Below are 13,337 nucleotides of genomic sequence, written 5' to 3' on the forward strand. Positions count from 1 at the left end.
CTCCCATTCTGGTTCATCCTGACCCATCTCGTCAGTTCGTGGTGGAGGCTGATGCTTCAGATGTCGGAGTGGGGGCTGTCAGTTCTCGTCCCAGTTCTGGAAGGCGTTCTGCACCCTCATTGGGTCGTCGGCCAGCCTGTCCTCCAGGTTCCACCCCCAGTCCAACGGCCAGTCGGAGCGAGCCAACCAGGACCTCTAAACTACCCTGCGCTGCCTGGTCTCCACCAACCCCACCACCTGGAGCCAGCAGCTTGTGTGGGTCAAATACGCCCGCAACACCCTTCCCTGCTCTGCCACGGGCCTATCTCCCTTTGTCTACGGATTCGTTACAGTGAACACTACGACATTTCCTCCCATTTCAGAAGTGATATTACTAGTCTCCATCCTCAGAAGTGAATTATATAGGGTCCGAAGATGATGCATTTTCCCATGTTCCAGAAGTCGGGTCTTGCAATTACTTATAGTACTCCCATTTATCAGAAGTGAATATTAGAGTATACTCTCCATTTTCGTACTGGAACTATAGGGGTTTAAGGTAATCTTCACAATCCTTCGAAATGTATTATATAGAGTATCTCGCCATTTCAGATTCAATTGTGGAGATTGATCGTGACAAACGCAGCATTAGGAAAATAAGCCATCTTCCTTTTTATTATGAAGAAGGCAGAACCAAAACACAAAACACTATACAAAACTAACAAAAACAAACAAACACGTGAAGCTATGAATTTATGTTGCACATACAGGCTACAAAACGTATAAACATATACACAATTTACCTCACATCAACACGAGAAGCCTGGCTACCTTTATGGCCTTCCCAATCATAGATCAGAGACAACAGAAATCAGCTGTCTCTAATTGGGGAACCCATTCAGGCAACCTATAGACTTTCCTAGGCACACAACTCACAACCTGACACATAGACTAGACACAATAATACACTCAACACCAACCCATACACTACACCCAACACCCCCTTCTACCAATATAACCACCAAAACCGACAAAACACAAACATTCCCCATGTCGCCACCCTGACCTAACTAAAATAAATAAAGAAACAAAGAAATACTAAGGCCAGGGCGTGACACCCTTTGAGTGTTCCCTGGACTTTCAGCCCCCGCTCTTCCCTGAGCAGGAAAGGAGGTTGGCATACTTTCTGCCCAGATGTTTGTCCGCCGCTGTCGTCGTACCTAGAGGAGAGCCCAGTCGGCCCTCAAGACCATCTCCAGGTATCAGCGACAAGCGGTTCGCCATCGGACCGGCTCCCCGGTATTGTCTCGGGCCAGAAGGTATGGCTGTCCACCCGGGATCTGCCCCTCCGGGTGCAGTCTTGCAAACTGTCCCCCCGGTTTATCGGCCCAAGATCATTAGCCCTCTGCTGTCCGCCTTCTGTTGCCACGTTACATTCGTATTCATCCTACATTCCATGTGTCTATAATTCAGCCCATGTCTCACAGCCCTTTGTCTTCTATTTCCAGGCCCACCCCTCCTCCCCGTGTCGTCATGGCCTCGACGTACACGGAGACGGCCTCCTGAGGGTTTGACCACGGGGCAGGGGTTTTCCAGTACCTGGTTTACTGGAGAGGGTTACGGCCTGGAGAAGAGGTGCTGGTGTCCCTAGAGCATCCTGCGACCTAGCTCCTCATCCGCCAACTTCCACCGCGCGTCAACCATAGGGTTATAAGCTGCTTCCAGGTAAGGACGCCAGATCGTGGCCCGCCCCATTTAGCAGGGGAGGAGCGTGTACTGTCCACATCCCCTGATCTGTTTCCCCTGTCTTTCGTGTCGTCTCCCCACGCCACCCCATCCAGGTGGATCGCCCATCTTTTCGCTCATTTATCCCTGTGTTATTTTTACCTGTGTTCTCTGTTTTCATGCTCTCGCGCCCCAGTTTTACGCTCTTGCTTTAGTCACTCAGGTGACCAGGCACGTTTTTAGTAGTCTCTCAGCTTTCTGATTTTTTGTTTTCCCAAGGTCATCTACTTTTCTTCGTCCTCCTGGTTTTTGACCCTTGTCTGTTCTGACCCTGTACCCACCCGCCTGACCACTCTGCCTGCCCCTGACCCTGCCTGCCATCCTGTACCTTTGCCCCACCTCTGGATTACCGACCTCTGCCGGACCTGACCATGAGCCTGCCTGCCATCCTGTAACATTGCCCCTGTTGCTGTAATAAACATTGTTACTTCGACACCGTCTGCATCTGGATCTTACCTTGAAACCTGATAGGATTAGCTAACACAACRTGCCATTGGAACACAGGAGTGATGGTTGCTGATTCTGAACGGTAGTGTATATTTAAAAATGTTAAGTCGCAAGAATGTTTTATATATTAGAGCTACAAATTGACTTCCTGCCTATAAAATAAGACATTTGTATGGGCAATTTTCAGTCTTTAATTACATTTTATTATCACCCCAAGAAATAATTTTCATATTGGAATGTAGCCACATTTGGTTCCACATAATATTGTTGCCAGAACTATGTATCTACATGGTAGTTATATAGGTATATTATATAGGCAGGTACATTGCAACCACTGTGTAGGTACACATTTTTATTTATAGTATGTCTACAACTGTTACCTCCTTAACACTTTTTACAAACAGACATGTGCTCAAATTGACTGTTAAAACAATAGAGATATGCAATACTGTAATTACACTGTACCTACCTATATATAGTACATACACAGTTGAAAYGGCATGTTATTGGAAGTGGGAAACTTTTGATTCAATTGAGCCTCCCTGTTGATTGTCAAGCATGACATTTATTTCCAAAAGTCTCATCGAGTCAAATCCTCTACTTAAAGACCCGAGATATCTCAAATTGTGATACTTTTTYCCCTTATGAAAGGCACTCTGTGTCGAAATGACCTAACTGTTTGTTGCTGATCGTTGACTGGAAATGCTGTGCAGGATCAAAAGGCACTCTGGCACACATACAGACATGTTAAGCAACAATTCCCCTGCCTATATGACCAAACAACACTGCCAATGATTTCCTGAAAGTATCATTTTYGCGTCCAAAAGCGTTATTGCTTTATTCCCAATGGACAGAGGTTGCCGAGCAACTCTCCGATGGGGGTTGACGTGATCATACATTTCCATTCGTTAAGGATGCCATTAGATTACAACACATTGCAAACTGTTCCATCACTGTCCTCGCACTACACTTGTAACCCAATATATCACACTTCACCAATAAGCTCGACTGTTTTAGGTACCTTTGTCTCTCTTCKAATCTCGGTTAACCCAGAACTAAAATCWCACKTAATTTGGTCAGAAACTCAAAGTCCGTCCAAGAGATTATCTCTCTTCAAGAAAACTGAAACAGATATGTCTCTTTTCAAAGACAATTGGTATTTATAGTGACATCACATTGCATTACTGTACATTTCTTTTCAACTACAYAAGTGAAAAGCTCTCCAAACAAACAAAATCAGTGATCTTAAAGGGGATACGATGTGATTGTGAACCTCATTTGGCAACTATGGTAGATAAAAAGATAAAAAAGGGCAAGTGTGATTTCAAACACTGGTATTTTCTCCTGCAGGAAAACACATCTTGACTAGCCTAAGGTTGAGATTTCACAAAGATTTCAATGTGACGAGAACTCATTCTCCCACTACAGTGCAATACGTACATTTAGCAAGGGATGAATAAGAAGGAGTTGTGTTCAATTTAAGTCACGTTATGCTCTTACAATGTTATCGTTAGCCAGTGATGCATAAAGTGACTATTTTGTGGCCTGGCTATTTCACCCTCCTGCTCCTACAGTATGTACTCTGTGTGTGTGTTGGTTTTCACTGCAATTATCCAATGGTTCCTTCTCTAAGAAAGGAATACACACTTTGAGCTAAAACAAAACAATTTCACCCAGTCCAGTGCTCAACCAGCAGATTAGACAATATACATTCAATCCCAATTTATACAGCCATCAATTTGAATGAAAAATAGCCAACACAGGACAAGGACCAGGAATGGGAAACCCTTGCAGGGAGTATGTGGATATCTCTATTAGATCCAAGCAGTACAGAGAGTGTTAGGCCTTGTGAGGCTCTGGCAGGGAGTAAGAGGGCTGAGTAGTTTTGCATTTGATCCACTAATGGATAATATGAGATATGGGGACAGGTAAACTGATCTAAGATCAGTGCCTGAGAGCAATTTAGAACTGGAATTTAGAAGGCATGGGGTCCCACGATGATGGTGAGCCGGAGCAGAGAGCTGGAGCGGTAGTTGAGGGCATTGTTGTGGGTGACCATCTCCAGGTCGACCACGTGCTCCCGCGGTCCGGTCAGCGGCTTGGTCATCACCAGCATGGCGCTGACGTTACTGGAGCGCTGGTAGGTTAGAGGGATTATTTAGGTTAGCATGTTCTGAGGATGCTAACAGGGGTCCTATCACTACCATTATTTTACACTTGTTGGATAAAAACAAGCAATTGTCAATAAACATTCCTAAAATGTTGATAGAACAAAATACGCTAGACTGGGGTGGATAATCTTTTGGTCTGTGAAATAGATAATGCAGCAAATGGCAGTGAAAACACTTTTTTGCGCATTTGTCACAGTAAACTTGCAGTMACACGATGCTATGTTGTATGGTCCTTCTACTACAACTTGGGGAAAAATGCAGTTTATTAGGCTACAGATTAAATAAGTAACGATACATTTTACAGAGTGGTGAAAGTTCACAGCGATGAGCTTGATGCTCCTTTCCAATAAATATTGAGGGTCTTAATTTGTATGCTGGTGACATGATTATCGGTGCTTGGCTGCCAATTGACAAATAAAAATGATCTTGCGCTTATCCATAATCTCATCATGTATCCTCTGCACTATGTACAGTGACTACGAGCTGTTGGCTGGAACAAGAAAAGCACATTTGCTGTTTATCGCAGACTTTTTGTGCCAAAACTATCGACAAAGTTAAAAGTGGGATGGAAACATATTGAACAGTTTTTTATTCTGTACATTAAGTACCTTTTAATGTGCACTACGTCATTACACACAGCTTTTTAGCCGCAAGAAGTCAGTTTGATGGAAACACACCACTGCCGGTAAWATTTGTATAATTTTTGGTGCGAAAATTAGAATATTTGCTTCAAACCTACCTATAAACTACTTTTTAGATATCCAATAATAAATTATGTAAGTGGGAAATGTGTGTGAGCTATCCATTTAAGGGTAAGGGATCGCAATGAGGGGAAGTCAAAAGATGATTTAATTAAAAGGGACTGTCTCGCACRATATTCCCTATATAGCAAAGGGCAACCAAAACATCTGAAACCACCCCCTACCTCAAATAAGAGTTTAAATAACACAGTAGATGAGAGATCATTCAATTACGCTACCACTTTAGGTCGAAAAGCAAGTGACACATGCTGACACCATCTGACATGATGGTAATGTTAACGCCTGGTGAGTGACTGAAACATCTCTGGGCTCACCCTGAGGAAGAACTCCCCTCCCTCGTTGCCAGACTTGATCCTGAAGGTGTTGTGCATGTTAGGGTAGACGCTCGTGGCCTGTATCTGGAAGATGTCGGCTGGGACGGAGCGCTCCGACGAGATGCTCATGTACTTGTAGACGATGGACGGCGGCAGGCCTCTGCACATTGTGGGCGACTGGCAGCTGCAACGCCTACAGACATGCAGAGACAGAGAGAACCATTGGATGTGGGCATGTTAGCAGATACTTTTATACATGTGGCATATATGTGGTTTTAGCTATGTGGTCATTTTAGCAGACACTTTATCAATCTGATCCTTGTGGCTTTGTCTACAGTATGTGGCTTTGTCTACAGCTCTTTTATTGATGTGGTTTTGTGTAAATKGTCATTTTAGCACTTTAATACATGTGGTTTTAGCTATGAGGTCATTTTAGCTGACACCTTTATCCATGTGGTCCGCGCTGTCTGTAACTCCCCACCAATGTGTGTAACTTATGTTGTAGCCTAGATACTGACTAAAAGCGGGGAAAAAAATAACACTTCTTACACTGCCTGGCTGCCTCCTGCTTATATTTGCAATGATGTAATCTTAACCTTAACCTAAATGAGTTTATACCTCATTGTCGATCATGTCCTCCTAATTTTTGAGAATGGTTTGATCCCTCGGAGGTATAAAAGTGAGAACAAAAGGCTGAGTGAGGGAGCCGGGGAGGAGCAGCAAGTGCGTAAAGTTTTTTTGTTGCGTAAAGTAACACGTAAGGTTGTTTAGTGCACGGGGAAAAGAATCCTCAACTTYAAATCAAATGTTATTTGTCACATGCTTCATAAACAACAGGTGTAGAGTAACAGTGAAATGATTACTTCCCAACAATGCAGAGAGAAAGGAAATAGAGAAATAATAGACAAGTAAAAACACGTAATAATAAAAGTAATAATAAACACACAATGACTAAGGATAACGTGGCTATATACACAGGTACCAGTACCGAGTCAATGTGCTGGGGTACGAGGTAACTGAGGTAGATATGTACATATAACTAGGAATAATGTGACAAGGCAACAGGATAAATAATCAACATCAGCAGCAGTGTACAGTGCCTTCAGAAAGTATTCATACCCATTGACTTATTCCACAGTTTGTTCTTCTACAGCCTGAATTCAAAATTGATTCAATCTTTTTTTYTCTCACCCATCTACACCCAATACCCCATAATGACAAAGTGAAAACATGTTTTTAGAAATGTTTGCAAATTTATTAATAATGAAATACAGAAATATCTCATTTACACAAGTATTCACACCCTCGAGTCAATACTTTGTAAAAAGCACCCTTTGGCGGCAACTGAGTTAGGAAGGACGCCTGTGTCTTTGTAGTGACTGGGTGTACTGATACACCATCCAAAGTGTAATTAATAACTTCACCATGCTCAAAGGGATATTCAACGTCTGCATTTTTATTTTTATTTTATCCATCTACCAATAGGAAAACCTCCCTGGTCTTTGTGGTTGAATCTATGTTTGAAAATGCACTGCTCGACTGAGGGACATTACAGATAATTGTATGTGTGGGATACAGAGATGAGGTAGTCATTCAAAAATCATGTTAAACACTATTATTGCATACAGAGTGAGTCCATGCAACGTATTATGTGACTTGCACATTTTTACTCCTGAACATACAGTATTTAAGCTTGCCATAAAGGCATTGAAGAGTTTTATTTGTAATTCATTTGCAAAAATCTGGAAAAACATAATTCCACTTTGACATTATGGGGTATTGTGTGTAAGCCATTGATCCAAAAGTCTCAATTTAAATCAATTTTAAAATCAGGTTCTAACACAACAAAATGTGGAAAAAGTCAAGGGGTGTGAATACTTTTCTGTATATGATGAGTCAAAAAAGTTAGTGCAAAAAGGGTCAATGCAGATAGTCCAATTTTTAGGGCCTTCCTCTGACACCGCCTGGTATAGAGGTGCTGGATGGCATGGAGCTTGGCCCCAGTGATGTACTGAGCCGTACACATTACCCTCTGTAGCGCCATGCGGTCGGATGCCAAGAAGTTGCTATACCAAGCAGTGATGCAGCCAGTCAAGATGCTCTCAATGGTGCAGCTGTAGAACATTTTGAGGATCTGAGGGCCTATGCCAAAATCTTTTCAGCCTCCTGAGGAAGAAGAGGCATTGACGTGCCCTCTTCAAGACTGTGTTGGTGTGTRGCGATCCTTAGTGATGTGGACACCGAGGAACTTGAAGCTCTTGACACGCTCCACAACAGCCCCATCGATGTGAATGGAGGCATGCTCAGCCCTTCGTTTCCTGTAGTCCACGATCAGTTCCTTTGTCTTGCAGACGTTGAGGGAGAGGTTGTTGTCCTGACACCGCACTGCCAGGTCTCTGACCTCCTCCCTATAGGCTGTCTCATCGTCGGTGATCAGGCCTACCCATAGCAGTGGGAAGTAGGGGTGCTGAGGGTGCTGCAGCACCCCCTGATAAATCACAATTTAAAAAATAAATACTAATAAAAACTGAATAATAATAATAACCAAATTAGTGCACTAGGCCTTTATTTCTCCTGTATGAGCGTAGAAAAATACCCCCCTCCGTTGACAGCATCACCAGCCCAAAACATCATCCCGTCAGCAAATAAAGGTCATGCAGCCACTCTATGTGGTCATTTAAGGGTCCATACTATGTATACTATGTAACCAACTGGATTTGAACCTGGGTCTCCTGCACCCCACAATACTGTGTTAGCCCGCAAAGACTTCAGGTCCCAGTCAAGGTTACTCATCATGTGATTATCATCATGCATTTCACAGGACCATACTCACCCCTCTCCTGTCTTCACATAGGGCTCATGGCAAGGGTTCCTGGGGTAGCAGCGGAAACCGCCAAAGTAGTTCCAACACATCTCGTCCTCGCGGCAGTTGTTTCCTGTTTCACACTCATCTATGTCTGTTAATGGAGAGAAAATGTAGCTACTGAGAGAAAATGTAGTCAATGGTAATTTCAATAAGAAAATAACTTCAAATAGATTATGAGCTTAGTGCAACTGTCTTGTAGTCTTTGTAAACAAGCAATGCGTAGCTTAAAACTAAATGTGAAACGATCATGTCTATCTCATGTACTGTTTGTTAATCAAGTGTCAATACTGACTTTATACCAAGATACAAGTAAAAATCTAGGCCTAAAGCCAATGAGTTATCATTGGGGATTCAGGTAAACAGGTATTGAGATTCATTATTATGACGTACGACTTGCTGCTGTGGTGTAAGAGAGGGCTAGATATTATACTCGTTGAAACAGGCCCATTTACCTTGGCACATTCGGTTGCCTTGGAGCTGGTATCCCTCGGGACAGGCACAGACATATCCTCCGGGCTGATTCACGCACTGCCACTGGCACATGTAACTCGAGAAGGCGCATTCGTCGATATCTACGAATAGATAAATATTACGAAGTCAACCCTTAAAGGGGAGGAGGCTGACAGAAACTTCTCAGGAAAGAAAATATTAGGTGTGAGTGGGGGGGGGGTTGTGAAATTGTATCAGTATACATTAAGGTACTGATAAATATACACTGAGAATACCAAAGATTAGGAACACCTTCCTAATATTGACTTGCAATACCTTGGCAGGAGGCTTGGTTAGAGCCTAGATCATAACCCTGCTCACACTGGCAGATGAAGGAGCCCATGATGTTGTAGCACTGGTGCTGACAGGGGTTGCTCCCCTCACACTCGTTCACATCTGCAAGACAAGGAGGGACTAATAAATAAAAATAAAAATTGCAGAAAGGCAGAGCGGAAGTGGAAAAAGTCCAAATTTCAGGTCCATTATGATATTCGGAGAGAACAACTTGGCACATACTGTATAACAAGGCAATTAGAAATGCTAGACGAGCAAATTTTTCTAACTTGATCGCTAATAATCAGAATMATTTCAGGTTGCTCTTCTCGACCATTGACGGCCTGATAAATCCTACCCCCGCAAACTTATTTGAACTTTCCTCCACATCTAAATGTGATGAGAGATAAGATAAAAAACATTAGGCTTGGTATCCGTCAAGCAAGACCCGATGAGAAGTTTGATGATATGTGCCTACCATGCAAAGGCACTATGGATTTATTTTCCTTGGTTGACACAGACATGCTCAGGAAAGTTGTCACGCCTACTCCCGCATCGGCGCTCGATGTCGCCGGTCTACTAACCACTGGTCCTGGCAACCCACATTACGCACACCTGGCAACCATCATTATGCACACCTGCTCCCGATCGTTATGCACACCTGGACTTCATCAGTACCTTGATTACTTCCCCTTTATTTATCCCTCAGAAACCTCAGTCTTCAGGCTGTATTGGTTTTGTCACGTCTGCTCCCGCTCTTCCCTCCCCCTGGCGCTTGAGGGCGCCAGATTGCCCTGCATCACGCACTCCTGCCATCCATCACGCACACCTGCCTTCCCTCGTCACGCGCATCAGCGTTATTGGACTCACCTGGACTCATTTATYACCTGTTTATTTCCTCCCCTATATTTGTCAGTTCCCCAGCTCTGTTCTCCGCGGCTGCATTGATTGTTTTTGTCTTTGTTTTCTGTATGCTGACGCTGTTTCTGTCTCGTTCTATGTCCGTTATTTATTAAATATGTCCTCCGCATTCTCCACGCCTCAACATCATCCGAGGGGCATCACCTCCAACTAGTGAAGGACCCTCTACCACGAGCCGTCCCAGCGAGCCAGTCCCCAGCCCATCCAGCAGTCCACCCAGGTCAGCGATGCCCGATTGTCCCGCCTGTATAAATATGACGGAACTTCGTCTAAATGCCGTGGCTTCCTACTCCAGTGCTCCTTTATTTCGCCCATCAGACAGGAGCCCCTACCACTGAGAGGTCCAATGTTGCCACAGTCATTTCCCTGCTGACTGGACGGGCGTTGGAGTGGGCTACGGCCGTCTGGGAGAGAGGAGAGGAGGAGCTGGGTTCCTATTAAAGGTTCATGGCTCTGTTCAGGGCGGTCTTCGATCATCCAACGGAGGGCAAAGAGGGAGGTGAGTGCCTACTCCAACTCCGGCAGGGTGCCCAGACCGCTGCGGAGTACACCCTCACCTTCCGGACTGTGGCAGCCTCCAGTGGATGGAATGAGCCAGTGCTCTGCACCTTATTCAGAAGAGGACTGCGCGAAGAGTTCCAGAAGGAGCTGGCGTGTCGAGACGACAACCTCTCCTTGGATACAGTCATCCTGATGGCCATCCGTCTGGATAACCTTCTTCGGGAGCGTCAAAACCGCCATCGCCTCCCACCTTCCTTATTTGGCCATCCTGAGACAGAGCCTGAACCCATGGATGTAGGGTCCACACACCTCCACGCAGAGTTTGGGCTCTGTCCCTATTATGGTCAGGAGGGGCACCAGCTTCGGTGGATCCCAACCAGGGGTCCACGAGGGCAGAGGGACAGTCCCGTGATCATCCGTCTCCTGGGGTAGGCGTGAGTATTCCATCGTCATCACTTTCCACCAAATTTCAATTTCACTGGCTGGCTGTCCCTCATGTTGCCTTTACAGCGCTAGTGGACTCCGGTGCCATGGGGAATTTCATTGCAGACGACACTACAGTGGTAGGCTTGATATCCAACAACGACGAGACGGCCTACAGGGAGGAGGTGAGGGCCCTCGGAGTGTGGTGTCAGGAAAATAACCTCACACTCAATGTCAACAAAACAAAGGAGCTGATCGTGGACTTCAGGAAACAGCAGAGGGAGCAGCCCCCTATCCACATCGACGGGACAGTAGTGGAGAGAGTGGAAAGTTTTAAGTTCCTCGGCGTACACATCACGGACAAACTGAAATGGTCCACCCACACAGACAGCGGGGTGAAGAAGGCGCAGCAGCGCATTCAATCCATCTCCGCTAAGTACTGGTGGCCAACATTGGCGCACGACATCGTCCGCTACGTCAACACCTCCGTATGTAGCCACCGTGCTTCTACATCTGCATTGCTTGCTGTTTTAGGCTGGATTTCTGTACAGCACTTTGTGACATCGGCTGATGTAAAAAGGGCTTTATAAATAGTTGGAGGTGTTAGACGTGTGGGAGAGAACACCAAGTCTGTTCAGAAAGCTCAAAGTCTCAACGCACCGATCCCCTCATACCCTAGCCTGCTTCCAGATATGTTTGTGCTGTATTTATTGCCAAATACTATGGTCATTGACAGCACAAACAGATCTGAGACCAGGCTACTCGTACCCTGCTGATGTAACTAATTTTGTGACGGCAGTGATGGACCCAATGTGAGAATTATGTCATCCTGGAGGCTGGAAGTCTGTGGAAACAAGTTCCCCTTTCAACTACACACACACACACACACACACACACACACNACACACACACACACACACACACACACACACACACACACACACACACTTCAAGTTAACAAAGCCCGGCTGACCCTGCTTTTGGCTGGTGGGATTGGGAGGTGAATAGCCCTAATGATCAAAGCTGGCCTCCACTCAGCATGTACAGTATGAGGTGAAAAAGTGACAATACTGTCGCCCTACAACCTTTTTTTCATAGAAATGAATTCAGACCAGTGAAAAGTTGACATGCTGACAGAGGTGAACCAATCCTGAAAATCAAACTTGAGTTTTAGGTAGCATAATAGTGTAATTAACACATTGTGACAGAAATACGAGTGCAAAGAACATGACACCTGACACAATATAGTACTTCTTGCCAGAATTTGATAAGACTACAACGTTGAAATACAACCGCACTACAGAGTGCATGCACATATTGTCCCCCACCCGCCCCCAGAACATTTCATACAAAAAGCTTGGTTTACAAAGATCCCTGTGTCTTTGCAAGAATGCTGTGCCAAGCACCCCTATATATTCTCATTCCATCAAGGTGTCAGGTTCAAAATGTTTCATCGCAAGGGGACTACTGAGGGAATCCCCCCTCCCCCCTCAAATATGTAAACATCCAGGATGAGAAACTACTGGTTTTGAGAAGGGCAACAGCTCTTCCGTTGAATTTACGAAAGAGAGTAAACAAGGGAACTAAGCTTCTGAAAGAATATGCCGCAGACCAAATTAAATGCTAAAGACTAAAGCCCATAAGTAAGCACATGCAGTGATGTTGTCACCACTGTTTTGGTGGACCTATCTGTCCATGTCTGAGGTGGATGAGATGTGCGATGGCTCTAGTCAGTGTCTGCTGGTTGTCTCCTCTTTGTGGTGCTGTCACGTTCCTGACCTTATTTCCCTTGTTTTGTCTTTATTTAGTATGGTCAGGGCGTGAGTTGGGGTGGGCAGTCTATGTTATGTGTTTCTATGTTTAGGTTTGTTCGTTTGGCCTAATATGGTTCTCAATCAGAGGCAGGTGTTTGTCATTGTCTCTGATTGGGAACCATATTAAGGTAGGCTGTTTTCACTGTTTGTTTGTTGGTGATTGTTGCCGTGTCTGTGTTTGTTCGCCACACGGTACTGTTTTCGTTCGTTTGTTCACGTCGTTTATTGTTTTGTATTTTGTCAAGTGTCTTTCGTCTTCGTTGCTATAATTAAAAYATGTATTCAAACCACGCTGCGCTTTGGTCCGATCCTTGCTCCTCCTCAGACGAGGAGGAAGACGAGCGTTACAGGTGTTTCAGTAACGAGTTGCCATTGAACCTTACAGTCAATGTATTGATTGAACAGTAGAATACTCAGGCTCTGTTCCAATTCTTTAGAAATATGTCCTTCCTTGGGGAGAAATTACAAATCACTAATCTGACCAGGTTGGATTGGTGAAAGCAATAGGGTGGAAACCTTGCCTTCGCGTGATATTTTCAGTTACAAATCAGTGATTACAGTTCCTAAGGGTTTACCTAGTCCACTTCTAACACAAA

The 13,337-nt window shown here is 44.6% G+C and overlaps 1 protein-coding gene across 1 annotated transcript in view; it reads right to left on the bottom strand.

The window, feature by feature from the left end:
• Window positions 1–2,529: 2,529 nt before the first annotated feature.
• Window positions 2,530–13,337, bottom strand: part of LOC111982266 (EGF-containing fibulin-like extracellular matrix protein 1) — a 28,241-nt gene continuing 17,433 nt past the window's right edge. The window contains exons 5-9 of the mRNA XM_024013810.2: window positions 9,086–9,205; window positions 8,773–8,892; window positions 8,288–8,411; window positions 5,455–5,647; window positions 2,530–4,345 (exon numbers count right to left, since the gene is read on the bottom strand). Of these exons, the coding sequence (XP_023869578.1) occupies window positions 4,184–4,345; window positions 5,455–5,647; window positions 8,288–8,411; window positions 8,773–8,892; window positions 9,086–9,205 (719 nt within the window). The 3' untranslated portion in view covers window positions 2,530–4,183. The remainder of the gene's footprint in view (window positions 4,346–5,454; window positions 5,648–8,287; window positions 8,412–8,772; window positions 8,893–9,085; window positions 9,206–13,337) is intronic.

This window comes from Salvelinus sp. IW2-2015, linkage group LG21 (genome assembly GCF_002910315.2).
Source record: "Salvelinus sp. IW2-2015 linkage group LG21, ASM291031v2, whole genome shotgun sequence".
NCBI classification, from domain to species: Eukaryota; Metazoa; Chordata; class Actinopteri; order Salmoniformes; family Salmonidae; genus Salvelinus; species Salvelinus sp. IW2-2015.